General features: G+C 38.9%; 1 protein-coding gene across 8 annotated transcripts in view; it reads left to right on the top strand.

The window, feature by feature from the left end:
• LOC114256502 (SUPPRESSOR OF ABI3-5) overlaps positions 1–23,818 on the top strand; it is a 28,409-nt gene extending 4,591 nt beyond the window's left edge. Inside the window, exons 2-16 of one of the 8 annotated variants that reach the window (XM_082902171.1) lie at positions 11,781–11,908; positions 12,110–12,179; positions 12,457–13,216; positions 13,305–13,376; positions 13,470–13,562; positions 13,644–13,723; positions 14,381–14,537; positions 15,122–15,206; positions 15,285–15,376; positions 15,561–15,629; positions 17,276–17,455; positions 19,101–19,356; positions 21,193–22,173; positions 22,452–22,639; positions 23,353–23,818. In XM_082902171.1, coding sequence (XP_082758297.1) covers positions 12,689–13,216; positions 13,305–13,376; positions 13,470–13,562; positions 13,644–13,723; positions 14,381–14,537; positions 15,122–15,206; positions 15,285–15,376; positions 15,561–15,629; positions 17,276–17,455; positions 19,101–19,356; positions 21,193–22,173; positions 22,452–22,639; positions 23,353–23,541 — 2,970 coding nt within the window. In that variant the 5' untranslated portion in view covers positions 11,781–11,908; positions 12,110–12,179; positions 12,457–12,688 and the 3' untranslated portion in view covers positions 23,542–23,818. The remainder of the gene's footprint in view (positions 1–11,780; positions 11,909–12,109; positions 12,180–12,456; positions 13,217–13,304; positions 13,377–13,469; positions 13,563–13,643; positions 13,724–14,380; positions 14,538–15,121; positions 15,207–15,284; positions 15,377–15,560; positions 15,630–17,275; positions 17,456–19,100; positions 19,357–21,192; positions 22,174–22,451; positions 22,640–23,352) is intronic. The other 7 variants (XM_082902168.1, XM_082902169.1, XM_082902170.1 and 4 more) reach the window with 7 other exon arrangements.
• Positions 23,819–27,493: the final 3,675 nt, after the last annotated feature.

Here is a 27,493-nt window from a genome sequence, read left to right as displayed (position 1 = left end):
CTACCATCACACGCACCGAAAAAAAGAAACCCCATTAATTTAACATTATTTATCTTTTTTTTAGATAAACATTATCTATGAATAATCAATAAAGTATAAAATATAATCATAAAATTTAGTGCGTTTTATTGTATGCATTAACTTAAGAAAAAATATTAACTATTGCTATATTCTTTTTAATAATTTGATTGATGAGTTATCTATCTTTTTGGATTCTATTTCTATTACAAGACTTGAATAAATTCATGGCGTTTGAAATAAGAATTTATATTTTTCTTGCATTAGCCTGACCCTTTAGGTTTGTGTACTAGCTTTCGATTGTGATATTGATTGAATTTTGGTTTTTCAATTGCAAACCTGTTCAATTATGGGAGGATGTTTGGTTTGGGAGAATGGCTTTAAGGAGATGTTTCTAGGGCTTGTATTCTATCACAATAAATTAGGAGTTTTGGTTGGATGACTATGTGAATGTGTGACTTATTGTTAAAGCAAAGCTTTTAGAGATGGGCAACTGGACTTCGTTTCGTTTTTGTTTGGTAAATCGCATGATATTAGCATTTTTACCTGGGTAGAAGGTGTGCTGATATTTCTTTTACCATATATTGAGAGTTTTGTAGAAAATCAATGTATAAAGAGAAATAGATTATTGATTGATTTTTTGATATTGTTGTATATTACAATTACAAGGATTCCTATTATATAGGAGTGTGTTTGGGAGTAGGTGGAGAGTAGGTGAAGTGTGGTAGGTGGTAGTGGTAGGTGGAGAGTAGGTGAAGTGTGGTAGGTGATAGTGGGTGAATTTTAACAGCCCCCCGCAAACTCAAGGGGGATAGGAACTAACCAACTTGAGTTTGGAGAGAGTAACAAAACAAGAAAATACATAAAAAATAAAAGAAGATAGGAGACACTGTATGGTCGTGTCAGACCGTTGTAGAAGACCGATGTAGAAGACACTGGCTCGTGTCGGACCGATGTAGAAGACAGTTTATGGGGTCATGTTGGACCGTTGTAGAAGACAGTTTACGGAGTCTTGCTGGACCCTTGTAGAAACTAACCGGAATCAATGTCGGGACAGTTTACAGAGTCTTGTCGGACCCTTGTAGAAACTAACCGGAATCTATGTCGGGACAGTTTACAGAGTCTTGTCGGACCCTTGTAAAAGCTAACCGATATCAAATGTCGGGACAGTTTATAGAGTCTTGTCGGACCCTTGGAAAAGTGGCACCCTCAAAAGGTGTGCCCAATTTTGTCAAAAGGCGTGCCATCAAAAGGCGTGCCCAATTCATCAAAAGGTGTGCCGAACATGATGGCGAGGCACGTGGGCGCCTTGGCTTGCGTGCCCGTTTGTCGGCTGGTGGTAAGAGGCGCGCGATGCGCGTGGCTGCCTCGGCTATAAGACAGAGGCTGAGGCTGAGGCAAAAAACCTGCGAGAGATATTCTGAGAGAGATTTCTGAGAGAGATTCTGTAACACTCTGTTTTCTGAGAGAGAATTCTGAGAGAGATACTGTGTAACACTCTGGTGCCTAGAAAATGGCTTCATCGTCCCGTGGACTGCTCACCCTCTTTCCCGACCTCAACGAGTCAACAAGAGAGAGAACTGGAGCGGTGGCACTGGAACCTCAACCGAGTGCCCCGGAGTTTGCTCCGTTGAACTTTCCGATGCGGTCGGTGGAGCAAAGAATGGCAGTGCAGTCGGATGTGGAGGCCAATCAGTATACTTTGAAGGCATGTGTGGAAAGTATGACGGCGGTCACAAACTTGTCGAACCGGCTGCAGAGTAGGACAAATGAGGTGCAGCATGTAAATGCCCAGCTGGCTCTGCTCCAACGCATGTATAAGGATGCGCGAGCAGAGATCAGTGTGCTAAAGGCAGAAAACAAGAAGCTGAAGCGGAAGGCCACCGTGATGTTCCGATTTGGAGGGCCACCATATGCTGCAGTGGAGGAGCAGGGAGGAGGCAACTTGCTTGGTGGTCTAGGAAGCACGGAGGCAACACCGTCAAGGGCCGCCCAGGACGGAGGCAAGAAGAAGAGACCGGCGGCAGAGTAGAGAAGGGAAAATCCCACTGTGGGTGTGGTGGTTTTGTTTGTGTGTGTGTTTTTTTTTTTTTTTTTTTTTGATGTAAAATGGTGAACGGGATTGTTCGCGGAGATGAATAAAATATGGGTGGTTGTGCAAATTTGTAAATTGTTTGCAATGGTGTTTGGCTTTTTTTTTTTTTTTTTTTTTTTTTTTGGAATAAGAATAATAATAATAATAATAATAATAATAAGAAAAAAAAATGGGTATCATATATTGATAAAATCTGAATTTGGAAAAATCTAAAAAATTGGAGCACCTCTGGAAAATCTGAATTTGGACAAAAGTGAATGGATGGTATGGTGCAGAGTGGCATATATTGGTGCCTGGCACCCTGTCCGAGAAGCATGCATTGGTGGGGCAAAAGTGGGTGGTGGATGGTTTGGGATAATATTTTATAAGAGCATTGGAAGCTTTGTTGGGTTGTGTTTGGTGGTTCAGGGAGAATGTGCATGTGCAGAAAGAGAGAACATGTGGGTGTGATTAAATAAAGAAAAGAAGAATGGGTGTGGAGCACTAAGAGTAAGCCTGCTGCTCCTCTGCATCATCACTGATTATGTCGCCCAGTGGGTTGTGCTGTTGCTGTCCATGTGCGTTGGTGAATTTTCTGGTGCTGACTATGTATAAGTTGCCGACGGGACTTTGTAGAAAAGCGCTTCAGGAAAAGCAGCGACGTAGGCTTACGAAGAAGGGGATTTTGCCGCAGAGAAGTTGTAGGTGTGATTGTGGGTGTGATGATACGGAACTGCAAATACAGCCCATCTCCGCCAACACCCGGCTTCACCGTCGCAGCAGGAGACGAATCGGAGGCACAGCTCCGACCCAGAAAGTCATGAAAAATGGTGGGTCTCTCCAAACGAAGGCTCAACATTCAAATCATTGTAATCCTCTGAAAAGGTTCTAACCCTCTCCCTAGTTCAAGGTTGAGGTCGATTCACTCCGGGTTTGTTGGGTCACCGACTCCGAAGCTGAAGAGAGAGAAAGTGAGGTACCGAGAGGGAGAGGGAGGTTTGAATTGGTTGAGATCCGGCGGACGGTCAAGGCAAGGTTGCCGCCCGCCGGAAGGCGAAGAACACCAAGATCTTTAACCTTGCTCTGATACCATGTAGAAAATCAATGTATAAAGAGAAATAGATTATTGATTGATTTTTTGATATTGTTGTATATTACAATTACAAGGATTCCTATTATATAGGAGTGTGTTTGGGAGTAGGTGGAGAGTAGGTGAAGTGTGGTAGGTGGTAGTGGTAGGTGGAGAGTAGGTGAAGTGTGGTAGGTGATAGTGGGTGAATTTTAACAAGTTTCTCAGGATATGAGTTCTCAATTTGAAGATTTTAGTTGCCTTTTTGTTGTTGTTTCTTTTATTTTGGGTTTGGATAGGTGCTTTCTAAAGAGAGGGGGAGGGTGTAATTTTAGAGAAGAGAAAGAGTTGGGGGATGAGTTAGATTTCATTCCCTTTTATATTGATAATTGAGTAATTACATGCACAGTCTAAGTAATCAAAAAAGGAATGAATAAGAATACTACCGACTATTTCCTATTCTAATACTTCCTATTCTAACAATTTGCTATTCTAACACTCCCCCTCAAGTTGGTGCGAAGATATTTCTCATGTCATGCTTGTTGAGAATGCCATGCAAGGATTTGCTCCTTAGTCCCTTGGTGAGAACATCAGCTAGTTGGTCCTCAGTCTTCACAAATGGAATACATATGGTGCCACTAGTGAGTTTTTCCTTGATGAAGTGCCTATCAATCTCCACATGCTTAGTTTTATCATGCTGAATTGGATTATGAGCTATGTTGATTGCGGCCTTGTTGTCACAGAATGGTCGCATGGAGTCATGGATTCCCAAGTCTCCCAACAATAGTTTAATCCATAGTAACTCACATTCACCCTGAGCTATAGCCCTGAATTCTGCCTTAGCACTAGATCTAGCCATCACATTCTGTTTTTTACTTTGCCATGTGACTAGGTTACCACTCACAAATGTGTAGTATCCGGAAGTTGATCGTCTGTCAGTGATTGAGCCAGCCCAATCTGCATCAGTAAATGCCTCCACACTGAGATGCCATGTTTTGAGAAATAGAGACCCTTTTCAGGAGAAGACTTCAGGTATCTCAAGATTCTCATAACAGCCTTCAAGTGGGAAGTTCTAGGAGCATGCATAAACTGGTTCACTATGCTCACAGCAATGGCAATGTCTGGACGTGAGTGGGATAAGTATATGAGCTTGCCCACTAGTTTCTGGTATCTCCCCCTGTCCACTGGATCTCTCTCTTGATCCTTACTCAGTTTCTGGCCCAGTTCTAGAAGTGTATCACATGGTCTACTTCAAAGTATTCCAGTTTCCTTTAGCAAGTCAAGTACATACTTCCTTTGGCATATGATGATGCCATCCTTGGACCGAGCTATTTCAATGCCCAAAAAATATTTCAAATAGCCTAAGTCTTTGATTTCAAACTCTTTAGCCAAATATTCTTTCAAATGAGGAATCTCCTCAACATCATCTCCTGTCAGAACAATATTATCAACATAGACAATAAGAACTGTGGTCTTACCATGTGAGGAGTGTTTCACAAACAAGGTGTGATCAGTTTGACTTTGCTTGAACCTATATTTCAGCATAGCTTGAGTAAACCTTTCAAACCAAGCCCTAGGAGACTGCTTTAGGCCATAAAGTGACTTTTGGAACCTGCATACTTACCGTTGGACTTAGCATCGGCAAAACCAGGTGGAATATCCATATAGACTTCTTCTGCTAGATCTCCATGAAGAAATGCATTCTTCACATCAAATTGATGAAGGGGTCAATCCAAATTTGCAACAAGAGAGTAAAATTCTTACAGAATTCATCTTAGCAACTGGTACAAATGTCTCTTGGTAATCCACCCATAAGTCTGAGAGAAGCCCTTAGCAACTAGTCTTGCTTTGTATCGTTCTATGGAACCATCTGCTTTATGTTTTACCGTGTACACCCACTTACAACCAACTGGATTTTTGCCGCTAGGTAACTCCACTAACTCCCAAGTGCCACTTTTGCGAAGAGCTCTCACCTCTTCCATCATGGCATGTTTCCATTCAGGAATAGAAAGAGCATCCTAAAAATTGGTAGGTAGACTCATAGAAGACATTTTAGACAGAAAAGTTTTATATGAGGAAGATAAATGAGAATAAGAGACATGATTACTAATAAGATGTTGAGTACAGGACCTAACCCCCTTCCTATTAGCAATGGGAACATCAAGATTGGAAAAAACAGGAATAGAAGTCTAGAATTAGAATTACCTGGACTCTTAGTATAGGTGGGTGACTCTAGACACTCATCCGGAGAAGAAGTTGGCAGTAGAGGAAGAGAAGTAGTCTCTTGCATCTAAGTGACTTGCTGTCTATTCTTGTCCCTGATATAAACTTTGTCTGCTTCCTTTTCCTCAACAATTGTTGGCTCATCATCCACTATCTGTTTAAAGGGATGACTGTGATACCAGGGGGGTCGGAAAATAGGGCTGAGACCTAAAGAAAGTAACATCTGTGGAGACAAACCATTTGCGAGTAGGAGGATGATAACATTGATAACCCTTTTTGGTGGTAGAATAACCCAGAAAAACACACTTAAGAGACCGGGGATCCAATTTACCACGAGTGGTTGAATGATTATGGACAAAACAAACATAACCAAAAGTCGTAGGAGGAATGGAGAACTCGGAAGGGGTAAACCCGAACAAAACTTGAAGAGGTGCTTGTTTTTGAAGAACTTGGGTAGGAAGATGATTAATCAAATAAGCGGCAGTGAGAACCGCATCCCCCCAATAGGATCGAGGAACCCGCATCTCAAAGGATAGACTACGGGCGATATCAAGGAGATGGTGATTTTTGAGTTCTGCAACACCATTTTGTTGAGTGAGTTGGTGATCTCCCACTGATCATAACTCGGGTCTGTGGTGAGGGATGCCTGGATTCTGCCATCAACATACCCCATCTTCTCTCTGCTCTTCAAGAAAATAGTCTGACTCTTCGACCACGCTAGATAGTTCTGAGCATTGAATAAAGAAGTGATGATTTTAAGGCTAGGGTTGAGATTATCAGGCATAGTAGAAGGGATAAGGGAACTCTCGCTCTTAGGTGGCTGAGATCTTGTAGACTCACTAGTGAAATCTGCCAACCACAAACTCGAAGATGGTGGAGGAATAGCCAACACTATAACCACAAAGAGATTAGCAAAATAAGTGTTTTTTTTATTTTATTTATTTTTTTAATGTAGCATCATTTTTTTTATATATTTTTTATTTTTTGTTTATTTATTTATTTATTTTACTAACCAACCATTAGAAGCACTCCTAATACACCATTACAACTGTATAAGAAAAGAGAGAGAGATGACGCTGAGAGTTGACGACTGTGAGAGAGACAACGCTGCGAGAGAGAGAGTCGGCAGTCAAGAGAGATTCGACGGCTGCCTAGGAGATGCCGACAGAAGCCAACGAAGCTAGAGAGGCTGTCGGCAGGCCCTAGGGTGCCTTACGATGGCCTGGGTGAGGCCCTAGAGTGCCAACAGACCCCCTAGGAGACTGACGATGGCCTAGACGGACTGTGGGATGACAGACGATGGTCTGGGTGAGAGGCTACTGTGACTGACTGGGCTCTTGGGGAAGATAGAGCTGCCGGCAGACAAGAATAAGTTATGGGCTAGGGTTTAGGCTCGGATACCATGTAATTTTAGAGAAGAGAAAGAGTTGGGGAATGAGTTAGACTTCATTCCCTTTTATATTGATAATTGAGCAATTACATGCATAGTCTGAGTAATCAAAAAAAGGAATGAATAAGAATACAACCGACTATTTCCTATTCTAATACTTCTTATTCTAACAATTTCCTATTCTAACAGAGGGTGGGTAGGTAGGGTTTGCAGAACAAATGCTTCTAACAATTTCCTATTCTAACAGAGGGTGGGTAGGTAGGGTTTGCAGAACAAATGCTTATAGAAGATGAGTTGATTAGAAGAGGCTGCTGTCTGCTGATTGCTATAGTGTGTTATATCTGCAAGATTGATGGAGAATCCCTGGATTGTATTCTTCATTCTGTTGCAGGGGTTATACTCAGTTTAGTGTTTGTGTTAAGTGGTAGTTAGAGATGAGTACAAGAAAAATAGCTTGGAAAAGCAGCTCTGATGTGCTGTAAAAAATAAAAAAGGATAGACAATGATAGATGGTTATATACATTACCTGTAGTGCATGCGGCCCTGTTCTTGCTTCCATAATTTTTTTTAGACAAGTTTTTTACTAATATAAATTGTTCTTTAGAATACTCATGATTGACTGATTTACATCACAAGATCGAGTGCTCAATTGGTCACATGGTGTGTTTTTGATATTGTAGCACAAGAACCACCACATTATTTTCCCAATTGAATGATTTTATAAGATGAGTTGCGATTGAATGTATTTAGATTAGATTATAGAAGAGAGGAATAGGTGTATGCTCCATTAATGTTGAGGGGTTGTGATGCTGTGTATTTATTCCTTCCATCTATATGTTAGCAGCTACATTGTATTTGATTATGCTTCTACAGCTGGTGGATCATATAAAAGATCATGCTTTTTCTTCAATCACATATATGGATCTGTAAACATTCCTTAAATAGGATTACAGGGTTTGTTGTTCATGTTGTATTTGATCATTAGATGGGGGACCATGATGTGATGTCTACACAGTAGATAGAAAATGTTTAAAATCTTGATGAATGGATGATTATACATTTTTAGAAATACTAGTGGAATGATTAGAATTTCGAAGACACGAGAAATTAATACTTTCTAATTTTGCTTTTTAATTATATGTTGTTGATTTCGTTTATAATTCTGAATTAGTGTAAGCATCACACTTTAATGTTACGTTTTAATGGTTATTTCATGTGCGTGCACTTCATATGTATATAATGTAATATTTTCTCAGGTGGCTATGGTATGCATATTCTTTTATAAGTACCATTGATGGTTTTCTATATTTTTTGCATTTTGCAACTGTGGAATTTTAATACTAATTGAGTCAGTTTTTGTGAGATAGTTAAATGAAATGACATATAGGCTAAAGTAAGTTTTACAGCCTAGCATTGGTTTAGGCTCCCATGCTGCCATAATTGTTCTGGTGAAAGGGTGTGTGGCTCATTGGTGCTGGCACTCCTTTCGTGCTACAATGTTCATTCTGAATGTTGTCCGGGCTTGCATTCATCCAGAGTAGACCTGATCGAGATTGTTTAGCCTCAATTCATCCCGCGGATGATGTATTGATTTATAATTTGATGGTTTTTGCTATCAAGGCCATTTAATTTTTGTGTCAAGAGAGTTTGTAGAAGGATGTTTGTGGGAGGAATTTGATATTTGAGAAGTCCAGTAAAAGGAGAGGCCAAGTTACGAGGATTGCTTCTCAGTTCACAGTGGATAACTATATCTGTTTGTGCATCCATTACAGGAAAGGTGTTAAAAACCTAACCCACTACACCACTATCACCTCCACTTCACCTACTCCACTAAACCTAACCCACTACACCACTACCACCTCCACTTCACCTACTCCACCTACCACCTACTACCACCTACTCTTCTATATATAGGAATCATTGTAACATATCTATATATCAATCAATAATACATCATTCATTCTCTATACAATTCTCTTTATACATTGAATTTTAACATGGTATCAGAGTAAGGTTAAGAACTTAGTGATTCCGCTTCACCGGCGGGCGGCAGCCTCGCCTTGGCCGTCCGCCGAACCTCTACACATACCTTCACTCCGCTGTCAAATTTCTTGCTGCTCTCTCTTGAATCCCTTTCCACATATCATACAGAAATGGCACTGCCGTTTAAATTTGGCCCAGAAGGAAATATGTCTCCTCAAGCAGCTCTTGGAAACCCAGATGATCGAAGTTTTAATAACAACTCTATGCGCAGCTCCTCAAGCTATGATGATATTCCGGGTTTGCAACATCTGAAGGATGAAAGGGATACAGCTATGCGACAAACATGGCAACTGCAGCAGGAACTGTCACCCTTCAAGCTCAAACAGAATACCCTCCAGATATGCAATGCAAAGATAAATTTCTCCTACAAAACACAATTGTGGCTTCAGATGCTGATGTCGATGAGCTTCCACAAGATACCTTTAATAAAGACAGTAGAAGGACAATACAAGAATGCAAGCTTAGGGTTGTCTATCTCTCTTTCCCATGTGCACTTTTCTTTTTATTCTACTTTTTGACATACCAACCCATGCATTTACTCTCTCCCTCTCGGCAGACCTATGCACATGGGCACACACTCAACACACTACCACAAACAAATAAAATAAAATTCCTCATAGCCCCTGCTTGACACACCACCCCACTTTCTTGTTATTATAATAAATAAACTGATGTGATCCACTCTTTTTCCCCAAACAAATAAAATAACTAAATAAATAAGCAAATGAATTGAACCCTCCTCGGGCCACCCAATTCACTTTTCTTATTATTATATATACATTTTTTTCATTCTAAAATATTCTCCACCCAAAATCATTATCACATTTTCCACCGCCCAAATTTTATTTTTTTTATTATAAAACTTAATTGGTGGTCTATTTTTATTCCTTATTATATATTCATCATCACCATGCTTATCATTTCATCACTATCTCCATATTTTTTTATTATTCGATTCCCTTACTTTTTCAAAAAAAAAAAAAAAAAAAAAAAAACATTCATCATTCCACAAACTCATTTTATTCATGTCGGGGCTCACCCCGATCACCATTTTACACCAAAAAAAAAAAAAAAAAAAAAAAAAAAAAAAAAAACAACGGCTTTGTTTTCTTTTCTGCAAACAACCACATCCACAGGCGGGATTTTTCTTCTCTTCGCCTATTCCGCCGGTCTTTTCTTCTTGCCTCCGTCCTGGGCGGCCTTTGACGGTGTTGCCTCCGTGTTTCCCACTCTACTGGGCACGATCACTATTCCCTGCTCCTCCACTGCAGCATATGGCGGACCTTCGAATCGGAACATCACAGTGGCCTTCCGCTTCAGCTCCTTGTTTTCTGCCTTTAGCACACTGATCTCTGCTCGCGCATCCTTATACATGCGTTGGAGCAGAGCCAGCTGTGAGTTTAACTGTTGCACCTCATTTGTCCTGCTCTGCAGCCGGTGCGACAAGTTTGTGACCGCAGTCATGGTTTCCACACATGACTTCAGAGTATACTGATTGGCCTCAATATCAGTTTGCACCGCCATTTTTTGCTCCACCGACCGCATTGGAAAGTTCAACGGAGCAAACACAGAGGTGTTTGGTTGAGGTTCACTGGCCACCGCACCAGTTCTCTCTCTTGTTGACTCATTGAGGTCGGGAAAGAGAGTGAGTAGACCACGGGATGAAGAGGCCATATTCTGGGTTGCTGAACGGGAAGAAGAGGCCATGTTTTTTGGGTTGCTGAGTGTTTCCGAGAAGGATTGGATACAGAGTATTTACAGATTGTTTCAGAATAACAAGTTCAGAGGTTTCAGTCTGGTTTGGTTTCCTCCGCCTCTGCATTGGTTTATATTGACACAGACGACGCGGCCGACACGCCGCTCTGTCGCTCACGTGCCTCGCCGCGTCTCCGGCTCACCTTTTGATGGCTCAACGCTTTCTGTCGGGCACGACTTTTGATGAAGTGGGCGCGCCTTTTGAGGGCGCAACTTTTGATGGCACGCCTTTTTATGGATTGGGCACGCATTTTGATGGCACGTCTTTTTATGGATTGGGCACGCCTTTTGATGGCACGCCTTTTGAAAGATTGGGCACACCTTTTGAGGGTGCGACTTTTTAGGGGTCCGACAAGACTTTGTAAACTGTCCCGACATTGATTCCGGTTAGCTCCTTCAAGGGTCCGACAAGACTCTGTAAACTGTCCCGACATTGATTCCGGTTAGCTCCTTCAAGGGTCCGACAAGACTCTGTAAACTGTCCCGACATTGATTCCGGTTAGCTCCTTCATGGGTCCGACAAGACTCAGTAAACTGTCCCGACATTGATTCCGGTTAGCTCCTTCATGGGTCCGACAAGACTCTGTAAACTGTCCCGACATTGATTCCGGTTTGTTTCTACAAGGGTCCAGCAAGACTCCGTAAACTGTCACAACATTGTCTGCTACAATGGTCCGACATGACCCCATAAACTGTCTTCTATATCGGTCTGACACCGCCATCCAGTGTCCTCTACACCGTTATGACACCACCATACAGTGTCCTCTACAACGTTATGACACCCCCATACAGTGTCCTCTACAACGTTATGACACCACCATCCAGTGTCTTCACCAATGGTCTGACACGACCATACAGTGTCTCCTATCCTCTTTTATTTTTATGTATTTTCTTGTTTTGTTACTCTCTCCAAACTCAAGTTGGTTAGTTCCTATCCCCCTTGAGTTTGCGGGGGGCTGTTAAAAACCTAACCCACTACACCACTATCACCTCCACTTCACCTACTCCACTAAACCTAACCCACTATACCACTACCACCTCCACTTCACCTACTCCACCTACCACCTACTACCACCTACTCTTCTATATATAGGAATCATTGTAACATATCTATATATCAATCAATAATACATCATTCATTCTCTATACAATTCTCTTTATATTCATTATCTATACAATTCTCTTTATACATTGAATTTTAACAAAAGGTTTCAGACATCCGCTCCTGAAATTCTGAACGATCATCAAGAGCTTTTCAGGGGGGTAACACTTTCAGCTCTTGCAAGAGATGGATCCTGGTCACTATGGTCTTCGGCAAGGATGGGAAAATAACAGCGTAATTGTGGTTTCCTTTTTAATCACTATATTGGATGATTTACAAGAATTAGGGCTCATGTGATTGTCCATTTTTTCCTGGCATTTCATCCTTAAAGAACAATGAGAGAGAGCCATGGGACAGTGAGGATATGGAATGGATTTGCCTACTTCATACCATCATTATTAGTTGCTGACATAGCTTATTCTCTTGAATCCACAGGCTTTGGAAGGGTATGGTGCAGTCCATGAGCCAGACTTCTGGTGAGTGCTGACTGATGCTTGGTGCTAGGGTAATTTACCTGCTCATGGGTAAAGAGCTTATTTAAAATGCCGGTTTACATATTTTATCGTGCAATGTATTGGTATAAATCCCACATTTCGTGCAAACATGCAGCAGACCTCTTATTAATTTGTGATGGTTGTGTTTTTCTTGTTCATATGCATGCTAAATGAAATGTGATAGTGACCTTTCAATTCTTACTACTTGTTCTATATTCTACACATTTTGTTATATCATTTTTTTTTTCTTCTCCTCCTGTTTGGTTCTTGCTGATGTTCTTTTGGCAGGGTTGATGGTTCATACGAAGATAGGAGGTTTATTGATGAGAGATTCTCAAGGGATAATATCTACTCCAGGAATGCCTTCCACCGGGATATACTGGAGAGGGAGAACTATCCAACTCCTCCACCTGCAGGTGGTCTATGGTCTCAATCAAGGAGGAGAAGTTACGAAGAAGAATATTCATTTAAGAGGGACTCTAGGCGACATGAGAAGCCATACGCCGATTCATATCATGAAATGGATGCTTTCCATGAAGCTGACAAGTATCACGAAATTGATACATTTCAGGAATATGATAAGTTTCGGGATGGCTATCGTAGTATTGACAACTACCATCATCATAGATATGACAGGCCTGCTAGATATGGGGGATGTGATCGTAATGATTATGCATATGATGATTATGACTACAGATCTCGGATTTCCTATCAAAGCCAGGAGGATAGCCGTGAGAGAGATTATGATTATGGCAGGCATAGTTATGATTCTGATTATGATAGAGGTAGTAGGAGAGACAGTAGTTGGAGCCGTGAATCTCGTGAACGAGATCATGACAAGAGATGTTTGAGCCGGGGTAGAGATAGGAGTCCACATAGAAGTCATGAGTGTTCTCGGTCTTGTGGACGTGATGATTGCCCCAGGTCAAGGTCTCCTCGGAGTCAAAGTCATGGTTGGAGTCATCGAGAGGACAGTTATGATGATTCTGGATATGAGAGGAGTGAGAAGCGAAGGGATCATGAACGTCACCATGAGCATTACTCTGTGGTATGCTTGTGTAATGGTGGATATTCTTATTCAAATATTTCACTATTGTTAATTCAATGGGTTAAGTGTCAGTGCTGTTTTCTTGCAGGCCCCATCTGCTACTGTTGTTGTGAAGGGTCTCTCACAGAAGACAACCGAGGAAGATTTATACCAGATCCTTGTACTTTTCTACTCAATATTTTTAATTACCTCATTTGTTAATTCTTGCAGTCTACCACATTGGCTACATCTCATTAATTTTTACCATCAACAGGCTGAATGGGGACCACTTCGCCATGTCTGCGTGATCAAAGAACGCAATGCGGGCATCTCTCGTGGCTTTGCTTTTATTGATTTCCCTTCTGTGGTATCAATTAAGCATATCATGTCAACATTTGATAATTTGGCTTTATGAAAGGCACATGTGAGCTAAATTGTTGTGAAACAGGGAGTTGCACGTGCAGTGATGGATAAACTTGGAGATGAAGGTCTTGTTGTGGATGGTAGGAAGCTGTTCTTCGAGTACAGGTATAAGCATTTTTAATGCAAGTTTGGTACACTTTTTTTGGTGCATCGGAGGCCATAGCCTGGGGGATGGGAAATTGAACACTTTTTTGTTACACTTTCATTAATTTTAATGCATGGTCCTCTTCTGAGCACTGTTATAGTAGTTGTCTATAACTACTATATAGTGAAAGCGCACTAATATGTTCATTATGTTAATTTTAATGCATGGTCCTCTTCATGTATGCACTCACACAATTTTTACTTTCTAAAGGGATTGAAACACATTAGGCAGTGAACCATATAATTTTCGTAAGTGTTCAATAACTATATAGTGAAAGCACATTAGGCAGTGAAGCACATTATGCTTTGCTTTTGCATTGTCCAATTACTGAGTTCCAGTGCTTTCATCTTATCGGATTTGAATCATATGTTACTGTCTCAGTGTTTTAGGCGTTGTATTATTCTTTCTTAGCTCTTTAGAAAGATTCTTCATGGCAGATAGTGTGGGTGAGATTTGGACCATATCTTATTCAACTTCCGTTATGAACTTTTGTTTGAGATTTTTGTTAGTTTTGTTCTTCTATGCAACCAAAATGTTCCACTAATTTATCTGTAGCTTTAAGCTGTCACATATGAATTCTGTTTTTTATTACAATGTGCAACTCTGTCATGTTGCAGTAGTAGGCCGACTGGGGGGACAAGTGGACCATCATTTGGACCAGATAATGCGTTAAAATCTGGTCATGGTAACCATAAAAGTATCACAGTACCATCTGATTGGATGTGCACCATCTGTGGCTGCGTAAATTTTGCACGGCGAACATCCTGCTTTCAGGTTTGTTCTTTATTTCCCCCCCTCTATGGCACTTTTTGCATCTATTCTCTTCTTCCTGCTGCTGCTCTCTCTCTCTCTCTCTCTCCCCCTTGTCATTTTATCAAAAAGGTGTATCATTTTTGTGGACCTAAACCTCATTATATTTGGTCTAGTGCTTAGTGGCTTGTAGTTGGTGCCTTCTGCATCAGTTTTATTGTAGTACAACTATATATGAATCTGCTTTGTAGTTATTCACTGGAGGTAGATAGATTAAATCTGCTATTCTGCTGTACATGCTTGATCTATAAATAGAAATTTGGTTCATCTGGACATATGTGCATTAATTAAATGAGACTAACATTTTCAGTTAATACAAAAACTGTTATTTTTTTAATTATGTTTTATCCAACTAAGTGTTTTTACATTGCGACTCTGAGAGTGATGTTTTGGTTGCGGCAGAGGCTCTTGTAATAGGTATATCTGATATTTTACATTAAGCTGGTCTATTTTCTTCCCTCTTTGGCTGTCTATTTCTCATGTTCTATTTAACAATTAACTATGAATTATACTAAATCGGTGGGTTTTCTTTCCCTCTTTGGAAACAGTGTAATGAGCCACGAACAGCTGATGCCCTACCAGCAGATGTGGCATCGTCAAATCCTACAACAGTGGGGAAGAAAGGGGAGGCAGGTTAGTTTTTCTGATGCTTTCACTTGGTGTGCATTAGGATCATGTGTAGGAGATTTTGCTAAGTTGACATTTCATCAGGTCCTACCCATGTCTTGGTTGTCCGTGGGTTGGATGAAAGTGCTGATGAAGAAATGCTTCGTTATGAGTTTTCCAAACATGCTCCAATTAAGGTAAAACATGCTGGATTTGTTATATAGGTTACTGAAATATAAATAAACCGAAAGTCCGTAACGACTAAGGGACGATAGATATATAAATATGTATTATTTACTTATATATAAGGTACTGAAATGTAAATGACTATGCTGTATTTCATTCAAATCTGCTGAAGTTATACATATTTTAAAACTGCAGGATCTTCGTCTGGTTAGAGACAAATTTACTCATGTTTCAAGGGGATTTGCCTTTTTACATTTTCATACGGTATGTGTATTTTTAGTTGTCGATTCAGTTGAATGCTGACCTGAGTAAATGTATTTGTACACATTGGTTTATGGGTGATGTATAAATATGTGGCATGATGGCAACCAGAGATTGGGATGGAATTCTACCAATATTTGGATTAACATCAATCAGTGCATGCTTCAAACTTATTAAATAACTAAATTTATCCATGGTAGACTTGTCTATAGACTATAGATCACTCTGATAAGTTTTAATTTTTATCGCATAAGATAGATTTATTTTACTAGTACAAAAACAAGGGTGCCACCCTATTATAGATGCACATGCCAAACAAAATAAAATTGACAGACCTTACAATCCTATGCATGCCAAATGTGTGTAGTCTGCCCCGTACAAGTATATCGAATTCATCATCAAGTTTCTATATGCTCTTCAAATTTTAAATGGCCCAATGGAATGGTTTAGATTCCCCAAAACACACCATATCACATTTCAAAAAAATCTTCTCTTCACCTTGTGAAATGGCTCTTAGCACCCTTCAAATGGTTTTGCGTTCCTTTCTCCTCAACTACTTGACGTTAAGCAAAGGAGCTGTGTCTTTCTCTGTCTTCATCCTCCTATATTCCACTCCATGCCTCCAACTATGTAGGTTGGATGCTAATTGTGGGAACACCCAAGTAACTCCAAACATGGAAGAAATACCTAAATCTCCTTAGCGACACTATAATGAATAATTGGTGATTGTCTCCCTTGTGCTTTGTACATAAAACATCAATTTGGAGTGTTGTGCTTTTGTAAATCAAAATTGGTGAGAATCTTCTTATGTGCAATAGTTCACCCAAAAAAATGGCCACCTTAGACCGAATTCCCTTCTTTTAAGAGAATAGTTGTAAGTGCCCATCAACTATTTTATAACAATTGTAAAAGAGAGATCCTGCACAGCCCCGACAGATCCAAGTAAAGTGCAACTGAGTTTTTCTTGTCCATTGCAATCCTGTCTAGAGCTGGAGCTAGCAATTTGAAGTCCCACAGCAAGTATCATGCTGAAAGCTGACTTTGACACTCTTTTACAACAAACTAATGAGTTTTTATGCTTGTATTATTGTATGCCATGAAGATTTCCCCTATGTTCTGCTATTGATGAATGCACATCACGTGTTGATTTGCATTAGTGTTTAACGTAGAATTGTGGCAAAGAATGAGAACTGTTGAGGAGCATAATTTATGTGTATTTTTTCTTGATAACCATGTAATGGGCTTGTGGTAAATTAAGGAATTCCCATTTCTAGAGTTTCAGATATTAGTTACCAAGTCTACCACAATGACCCATCACAAAGACTATATGATATTTCATTTTTGCTCTCAAAATGTCACTTGATTTTGTCACGCTGATTTGATTTTGATTAGACAAATGGGACTGCTTAGCTGATTTATGAGTTGCAACGGGGCTCACTATAAAAACTATGTAAGATGCAAACTGCAATTATAAAGGCATTGTGGTCATCTCAATCTTTGTGCTTTTTATTTTTGTCGTATTTTTTTCCACTCTTAATAAAAGTTAGGTTTTTATAAATATAAATATTTTTTTATCATGTTATTGTTTGTTGAAACATATTGATATTCATGCTCAAACTATGGTTTTTATGTGTTTTCTTGTTCTCCAGGTTGAGGATGCTACCAAAGCTCTTGGAGCAACAAACGGGACAACTCTAGAAAAGAATGAACAGATTCTGCGAGTAGCATATGCAAAAAGCATTCTTGGACTGGGATCAGGGCCATCAGGATCTTCTCAGTCAAGCAGTCTTGCGGCTGCCGCAATTGAGGCAGCAGCTTTTGCTCAACAGGTAGGCATGTATTGTTTCATTTTTATTATAAATGTATAGTGGTCTATTCTATACTAAATATGCTAGTGTGGCCATTTTGGATGTTCACTTCTTGGTTATATGTATATACACTGCCATCATGTTGCAACCTGCTCTTTTCTGCTCTCTAGTGCTAGTTAACTTGATCTTATGATATGTAGCACCAGGGGCGGAGGGAGGGAGAGGGGTTTGTGGCCCCTTCAAGGTTCTGAAAATTTTCATTTGTACATATGTATGCTATTTCTAATTTTTATTTTATTTTTCATATTACATGATAGCCCACCAAATTCAATGTAGCACTCCCAAAAAATTTGTGAAGTCTACATTGTATAAGTGTTGGCTTTCAAAATTTAGTAACTCATATAGTGGTCTCAAACATTTACAATAATATTATGATAGGCATATTTTCTTACGATGTTTTGTTTACCATCTTATGTATCAATTCTACATTAGTATTAAGCAGGAATGGCTAAGGTGATAAACAAATTGTGATAAAAAAAAATTTGATCATCCTGACATTAAGATCCCCTGAACTATTAGCAAATATCACCTTACCGCTTATCTATAAATTCATACATTTTGACCCCCTCAATTGTAAAAACTGTACAAATATTGTTTAATTGAGATTAATCTCTTATAATTTTATTAGTTCAATTGGCCTCTATTAAGTAATATTCAATAATGATTTAATCAAATAAAATTCATGTCGATCCATTAACAGCTCGGCGAGATCTGCCGTATGACTTCCTATGGAGGAATCTTGGCTCTGCCCCTGCGTAGCATCATATACGTTGCAGGATACACTTTGTGCTTGTTCTTGGATTTTTCATAGTTTATTGGTCTTGTTTGGTGTAGCTGTTAGAACAGATTATAAATTATAGCTTAACAGATTATAGATTATGACTTTAATCAGAAAATGTTAATCTGTTTGGTGTAGCTGTTGGATTATAGATTTAAGTTGCTGAGTAGTGTTTGTTAAATAAGCTGTGAAGTAGTTTTTTCAATTAACTTTTATTTTTTATTATTCACTATTTGTCAACATTTCTCATAAAAAATAATAATAATATTTTATAGTCCATTTGGTTCCTTTTCTATTTTAAAAAAAATAAAAAATAAAAAAAAATCTAAGAGTATCACCGTGAATTAGCATGTCCACAGCATAAACTGATAATCAGAAGCAAGGGGTGAGCAGTTTCTCAGAATCAACTTTTTTGACTTAAAATAAGTTGTTAGAATCAAAAGCTGTTTGAAATAAGTTTAACCAAACAATCCAAAATAACTTTTTAAAAGCTAGAAGCCATAAGTTGGCTCAAAAAAGTTCCACCAAACACCCCCATTCATCCCATTCTTTATCCCTGCTATCTAGAAAACCACTGTGGTCCTTTTGCTGATCTGAAGCTGAAGTGTCATGTAATTTAAGGAGAGGATTCATTGCAATGGTAACTCAGGAAGCAAGCACTTTGAATGCTCATGATTGCTTCCAAAGACACGCACACGTGTATGCACACATGCACGCATTCTACCTGGCTGGTCTTTTCTTATTTTCTTGTATTGGTTAGATGCAATTAGTCTGTATTATTGACGAACCTGATTGAATAAATACATTCCCTCCTTTCAATCCTTGTAGTATGATGCTGTTGGATGGGCACCAAAGGAATATAATCCAGACAATAAGCAGCCCTCTGGTGGACAGGAGCCAAGTGGTGGAGAGGTTGCAGGTCCAAAGGATGCTTCTTCATTACAATCTGGCTTTGTTTGGGATGAAGCATCTGGCTATTATTATGATGCTTCTTCTTCTTCATTACAATCTGGCTTTGTTTGGGATGAAGCATCTGGCTATTATTATGATGCTTCTTCTGGATTCTATTATGATGGAAATACAGGTATTTATTTATTTGGAAGCTGCCTTTTAGTTGTTGTTTTCCTCATTGTTACTATAAAAGCTGTCTCTTGATTTTATGTTTATGCATAATGTAGGCAAATGTTGCAAGTGTTGTATCATGTGGGCCATAGCCCCCATGATATCAATGTTGTATTCTATAAGTGAAAGTTCTGATATGTGTTGCTCATGCAATTGCACTGGTGCACTGGTGTGGCATCCTAAATCTTTAACAATCTTATTCAGTGTGCATCAAATAATTAGTTTCGTTAATCATTGGTCTTGTGGTGGCATTCAATTTTTAAAGGGCCTCTGGTTTGGATTTCTGCTGTCAACTGACCATTGCATTGTGACAGCATTTTTATTTTGGAGTTTATGGTTGGCTTGGATTGCTCTGCATTTGTTGATGGTTTTTAGTTTGGATTATTTTAAGAAAATGTAATTTTAGTAATAGTTACAAAGTTTTTTATATTTGAAATTTTGAGTAGAGCCCCGATATTTCTACACTATTCAGAGAGATGAGAGGAGAGACAACACTCAATAGAATTGTACAACTTTGAGAGCAGTATTTGTTGGGTGTTGCTAAGAAACCTATCCAATTTACTAATGAGGGATCTTTCTTCCAAATTTTGAGGTTTACATAGGGTTAATTTGTGGAGATATACAAAAGTTTTCATGAGGAATATTTCTTGAAAATAATTAATATTTTTGTTTTATAAAAAATATTTACTCCTACCAGTTTCTTTTTGTGTATTTGTTATCGGTTCATTCAAAGATTAAATTTCTCAAGAACATATGGAGTTATGGCCATGAGAAGCCTTAAACCCGCCTTAAGCCCCCCAACTCCATGATATTGTCATAAACAGAGTGAAAGGATGATATTTTATATTGACATTCGCAACTTCTTAGATAGAAAATGTCATTATTGTTTTGATTTCAACATCTTTTTGTTGTTTTATAATTGTGAGAAAACTTGTGAAATATTCGAATATCTTCATATTCTGTTTTATACTTTGAAAATTCAAAACAATACTAATCAATGAAGGCATGGTTTGTTAGTTAAAATTGGGTTAGTGGTAAACAAATATGTAACATAAAGTATTAGGCTCTGTTTGGAATGGTTTTCAAACTATGATTTCACTTATTTATTTGCATTCGATGTTTGTTTATGGTTTTTCAAAGTTAATTCCACATTCAATTTTGAAAACTCTGTCTTAGCGGGAAAATTTGGGCTAACCAGTCGTCCGGTCGGTTGACCGGAGCAGTACAAATTTTTTTTTGCACAATTGACACATGTTAATTTTTATATATTCGAAAAAAATATTTTCCGAATTTTTTAAAATTTTTTATAAGCTTTAATAGAATTTTGAGTTGTGTGTTTAGTTATAAGTTGTAAGTTTTTGTATCAAATATCATATGTCACATTAAAAATTCCCCACTCAATTCAAAACTCTTTTCTAAACTCTTTCACCAAACAAATTTTCTATACTCAAATCATAATTCCAAAACTCACAAACTCAAAATACAACTCCTACTCTCAAATCATATTTAGAAAGCTCTGTCAAACGCAACCTTAATCTTTTTATTTTTATTTTTAATGCCATGATCAGGTGAAGCATATCTATGATAATATGTATTCTGTTTTTATGCAAGCATGCTTTTTGCTGCTAATGAACTGGACGGGTACGAGTGCTAGTGGAGTAGACCAAATAGAATTTGATTGATGAAGATCAATGTTTTATTTATTTATTTATTCTTGTGTTTTGCAGGATTATATTATTATTATTATTATTATTATTATTATTATTATTATTTATTTTATTTTTTTATAAATGTGCAGGATTATATTATGATGGTAACAATGGGGTTTGGTATTCTTATGATCACCAAACTCAGCAGTACGTGCCCTGCTCTGATCAGAGTGACAATAAAACAGCTGGAAAAGGAAAACAAACTGAATCCTCCAAGGCATCCGATGGTTCAACCAATAGGAAAGTAGTTATTTCTGCGCCAGCTGCCACAATAACATCAAATGAGAAGGCTGCGTCATTGCCAGATGCTGTTCAGGCCGCTGCTAGTGCAGCAATAGCTGCTGAGAAGAAAGAAAAGGAGAAGTTGAAAGAGATAAAGCTTGCTTCAAGGAGCAGTATTCTGGCCAACAAGAAGAAAATGAGTAATGTGTTGACAATGTGGAAGCAGAGGAGTCATGAAGGGCAAGCACCCCGTGTAGCTCTTGATGACAATCAGCCAGCTGCTTCAGCTGAAGATAAATCCAATTCTGTTGGAGCGTCCACAAGGAGCAGGTACAAAATGGAAGCAGTGATCACGAAGGAGAATATAACTACCAATTCTGGATTTACCACAACCACATCTATGACTGCTGCCCAGTCTGTTAGTTTGGAGGGTGAGGATAAGCCAAGGTCGGTTAGTAGCAGCTCAGGGGGTACTGTAAAGGGGTTAATTAGAGGAAGGGTTGTGGTGAAATCAGATAGTTCGTATCCTGGAACTTTCGTAGGAGCTTCATCCTCTTCATCTGCTGCTGCTGCTACATGCCCTGCTGGTTCTTCATCAATGAATACAGATGCACCCACAACTTTGACACCCTTTAGAACAGATGCATCTGCTTTGGGTTCTTACACACCACCAGTGGCTTCTGGAAGTGGCAAGAGGAGGTTTTCTGAGATGCCAGTGCAGTCAGTTTCTACTCACAAGGAACAACCTCAAACTACCTATAGGGATCGGGCGGCTGAGAGGAGGAGCTTGTATGGTTCAACATCTTCCATTGGAGACAATGTCTCTGACCTTGGGATTGGGGATTCAAGTAAGCTCACTTGACAATTTGTTATATGGTGGCTTAGCCCTTGACTCCATGTCATGAAGCCATTCTTGAATGCACCTTTTAGATCTATAGAAATGCCTGAAAAGATTAGAATCATTGCACTTGGTAATTTCAGTAGTTTTATACATATAGCCATGGGACATTTGACAAAATTTAGTTGAGTTATGAGGTCAGTGGTTGATTGCTTGCTTTATGTTTCTCAATATTTGTATTAACTTGTTAGAAAATCCCTTGTTTTTACGTAATCCTGAACTTTCAAGATCGCGATTCATCATCCAAAAGGGGTTTAATCGATTCGATGCCTTTTCCCCCTGGAGTTGGGGGAGGACGTGGTTCTGGAGATACTACTAATGTGCAGAGTTATGAGGTGATTGCAGCAGACAAAGCCATTGATGAGAATAATTTGGGAAACCGGATGCTTCGCAACATGGGCTGGCAGGAAGGCTGGGTAACATTTTCCACTCTTGGACACCCGTTTACATTTTGTGTGTTGAGTATTTGCTAGAAGCTAGTCAAATATGCCTCTTACGAATCTGATGGTGAGACACTTCTTTGCCAAGTGAGTCTTATGGACATTGTCTGGTTGTTTCTAACCTTTTATGAAGTTAGATTTGTTATACAAGTAGCCCTTGTGCGAACAGGCTTCTAGCCCAGTAGCATCTCCCCACCTCTCACGTATGAGATGTCGGGGGTTCGACTCTCGCTAGAGGCAAGAGTGGTTGGTATCTCTCCTTTAGCTTATATATGTACAACTTGTCACCCATTGTGGGCTCAACCCAGGCTGCAACTACCGTTTAGAGGCTCCCCTTTCCACACCCTTAGGTAGTGTTTGGTTCATTGGAATGAAAATGGGTTTTTACAGAAGCTAGGGAATGAGCATTTCATTTCATTCCATTTTCATTCCTGTGAACCAAACATAGCATTAAGAGTTGGCTAGATATATAAACTATATTTTGAATCCTCAAAAAGTAGCACTTGCATATTTTCTTTCATCTCTCTGGTTTTGCCAGTCACCTGTTTCTTTCCGTTTAATGATATGAGGAGTTTCGAAGTTTGAAAGGTATAGTAGTAGCCGGTGGTTGTTTCTTCCACATTTAGCAGGATTCTGACATTGCTTTGGGGTGTCGTTTTTTGTTGTTTCCTCTGTGATTTGATGTGCAGGGACTTGGGAAGGATGAGAGTGGCATGGTAGAGCCTGTGCAAGCACAAGCAATGGAAAAAAGAGCGGGACTGGGGAGTCAAAAGAAAAAGAAGTTGGATCCAAACTTGGAGGTGCAAGCTGGAGACAGTTATCGAACTCTCATTCAGAAGAAGGCCATTGCCAGGTTCAGAGAGATGTCAGAGGATTAAGGAGTTGATTTTTGAAACAGTAAATAGATGGTTGTGCCAAAGATTCAGAGTTGGATGAATAAGTACAATCATGTGGAAAATGCTTTTAGGTAATGGAGATCCCATTATAGGGTTCTTTTTGTAAGAATGATGTTAGGTTTCTTGCTCTAGTAGATGGTCCAAATTATAGTTGGAATTTAAACTTTCGTTTAATTTTTGAAGTCCCATCTTTTCTTGATGTAAAGGAAATAATTGTGTTAAAAGGATCTTACATTACAAGTGGTTATCTTATTGTTCATGAGGAGGTTGTGTGTACTCTCTGTTTCAGTTATGAAATCTCTGGCCCTCTTTAACTTCCTTATTTGGGAAAGTTTTTCAGCCCATTTTTGGGGACATCTTTAGACCATCTCTAGCGGTTAAGCAGATGTATCACTAAATTTGAATTTAGTGAAAAAGTATATTTTTTTTGGCTCCACGGTTTCATCAAAATGGTATTAAACTGAGAATGGAGCAAAACTGTCACCAAATTGAGAAGTTGGGTCTGATTTTACCATTTTACTGTGCGTTTCTGTTGGAGGTGGGTCCCATCGGACAATCGGTCAGACTCTGGCCGGTTATCCCATTGGTCGTCTGATTTAGACAGAAAATGCAGAGCTACAGCCATGTTTGGTCTACGAACTGGGTTGACACTTTAAGCAAAGATTGAGAGAGTGCGAGTAGGCTTGGGTTTGGGGGTGGTGGAAAAAAAGTTGTGGTTGATGAAAGTGGTGTTGATTCTGAGAAAACCTAGTTGAATTCACGAGGGTTTCGTTGAAAGCTTGAGCGTAGTGATCGAAAATCTGGCGGTTCGGGTCGGAATCTCCGGTGGGTTCTTCGCCCAAGTGCATGACTGTTAATGGATTTCCCCATTCGTACTCCAACATTGCTTCAAAACCTAAAGCCCACTTCACTGATTAGCTTTTACAAGAACCCTTAGATCTGTAGAGCAAAGAAAACAAGAGAAATAACTGGGATTTAGAGAGAGTGAGAGAGGAAGAGAGTATGGAATTTAGAGAAACTCAGGTGTATATATAGAGTAGAAATTGAAAAACTCTAGTCGTTGTTCATTCATAAATTTAGTGTTTTAAACCTCTATCTTGCTTTCTCTCTCCATAATGGTGTGTGAGTACGAGTAAGTTGTCTCCTCTCTCTCTCTCTCTCTCCCTCCCCCCCCCCCCCAAACCCAACCTTTCCACCACCTCCAAACCCTGTAGCAGATAAATAATCTTGATCTAGCTCATTCACTATTTTTCTATCTATTGAATTTTTTCTCACTTTCTCAATCCAATCAAAAATGGAGGGGGAAAAAAAAAATTCAGTGCCTTATCCGGTCAACTGGCTGGTCGTCCCTGCCTTTTAATGTAAGCTACAGTGCACCTGTTGGAACAACTCATATCAAATTGAGGAAATCGTCCATTTTTTACTCAGATTTGATGAAAAAATACTGAACCGTTGGAGATGCTCTTAGTGAATTGTTTAAAGATGCTCTTAGTGAATTGTTTTTTTAAAGAGTTTCTTAACTAGAAAATTGTTAAAATTTAAAATAAAAAAAGGGCAAATTGCAAAAAAAAAAAAAATCTCAGGATTTCGCGTGTTTTTCAATTTAAACCCCAAGGTTTCAATTTTGACAAATTAAACCATGGAATTTCTTCAATGTTTCAACCTGAGCCCTCCGTCCATATCCATTTGATTGAACTAACGAAATCTGGGCAAAATTCTAAGATTCAAACACACATGTTCGAAGACTTGTATCTCCTTCGTTGTAACTTCGTTTCACTTCATTTTTGCATCGTTGGATTCACCTCATTACCTAATTTTTATTCCACCCCTCACTCGCCTTGTTTCACTTCTTTTTGTGTGTCGTTGGAACTCTGAAAGTTGGCAAAAAATAAGATACTTCTCTCTTTAGGCAAATTTTTCAGATTCAAACACACATGTCCAAACACTTGTATCTCCTTCGTCGTAACTCGTTTTGTCTCATTTTTAGGTCGTTGGATTTACCTCATGGCCTAGTTTTCATTTCACCCCTTATACGCCTTGTTTCACATCTTTTTGTGTGTTGTCAGAGTTCCGAAAGTTGGCCAAAAAATAAGATTTTTCTCTCTTTGGGCAAAATTTTCTTATTCAAACCCACATGTTCAAGCACTTGTATCTCCCCCATCATAACTCCGTTTCGCCTCATTTTTGTGTTGTTGGATTCACCTTATGGCCTAGTTTTCATTTCACCCCTCATGCGCCTTATTCCACCTCTTTTTGCATGTGGTCAAAGCTTCAAAATTTGGCCAAAAATAAAAATTCTCTCTCTCTATCTTCTATCTCCATGCTTCTTCATTCCTACTCTTTCCACAATTAATCACTTTTTTCCTTTTTTTTCATGGCCCTTCCACTGAGCTCGTGGTGGCCACCGAACCTCCAACGGTGGCGGTGGCGGTGGCGGTGGCGGTGGCGGTAGCGGTAGCGGTGTTAGTGGCGGTGTCGTCGAGTATGAATGTATGTGACTTACAAGAACAGAAAGAAACATAAGAGTAAGGGAAGGGCCATGAAAGAAGAGAAAAAAAGAAAATAATTGTGGAAAGGAACGAGGAAAGAAGAAGTATGGAGATATAAGATAGACAAAGAAAGAAAGAGGGGAAGAGAGAGAGAGAGAGATCTTATTTTTGGCCAACTTTTGGAGCTCCGACAACAAGCAAAAAGAGGTGGAACAAGGCATACAATGGGTGGAATGAAAACTGGGCCATGAGGTGAATCCAACGACGCAAAAATGAGGCGAAACGGAGTTACGACGAAGGAGATACAAATGCTTGAACATGTGTGATTGAATCTGAAAATTTTGCCCAAAGAGAAAAAAATATTATTTTTTGCCAACTTTCGGAGTTCCAACGGCACACAAAAAGAGTTGGAACAAGGTGTATGAGAGTGGAATGAAAACTAGGCAATAAGGTAAATCCAACGACGCAAAAATGAGGCGCAACAGAGTTGTGACGAGGGAGATACAAGTGTTTGAACATGTGTGTTTGAACATGTGTGTTTGAATCTGAGAATTTTGCACAAATTCCATTAGTTCAATCAAACGGATATAGACGGAGGGTTCAGATTGAAACAAAGAAAAAACTCCAGGGTTTAATTTATCAAAATTGAAACATTGGCGTTTAAATTAAAAAATACGCGAAATCTTGGAGTTTTTTTTGTAATTTGCCTAAAAAAAAAAGGATCAAAATGAGATTTGAATGTTTACCATTCCTTTGTACTTGTTGAACCAGCCTTCTAGGGACTTTTTCCAAACTAAGCCAAAATAGCAATTTATTTTCCAAAGTAGGCCTAGTTCGGACAGAATTCCTAAACTAGGCTAAAACATGGTTACAAACCACGCTTTTACCGTTTTTGTGGTCCTCCCATAGAAAATTTGTAAAATCATAAAAGCGTGGTTACAAACCACGCTTTTAATTAAGAAAGCGTTGATAGGAACCACGCTTTTAAGTATTTTTTTATTTTTTTTTTCAGAAAACGTGATTACGAACCACGCTTTTACTGTTGACCAAAGAAAGTGTAGATGATAACCACGCTTTTAGCCCAAATGTAAAAACGTGTTTTGGAAACACGTTTTCAACACAAAACCACACCCAGAGGCTTTATTCACACACACACACACACACACTCTCTCTCTCTCTCTCTCTCTCTCTCTCTCTCTCACACACACACACACACACACACACACATACACACACACTCACCACACTCACATATATAATTTTTAATATATATAAATTTTATTTTATAAAATTGAGACTAATATTAAATATATAATAATAATTTATAATAGCAAATAATAATCAACTATATAACTTTAATAATTTTTGTAAATATAAATCATTTTTATATAATTTTACAAATAATTTTTTATAATTAAATTGAAACAACCATACATATGTATGTA

The sequence above is a fragment of the Camellia sinensis genome, chromosome 13 (genome assembly GCF_055761805.1).
Source record: "Camellia sinensis isolate YWXY chromosome 13, ASM5576180v1, whole genome shotgun sequence".
In the NCBI taxonomy this organism is placed as follows: domain Eukaryota; kingdom Viridiplantae; phylum Streptophyta; class Magnoliopsida; order Ericales; family Theaceae; genus Camellia; species Camellia sinensis.
Note: the sequence above shows the minus strand (reverse complement) of the source record. Positions and strands in the feature narration are given on the sequence as shown.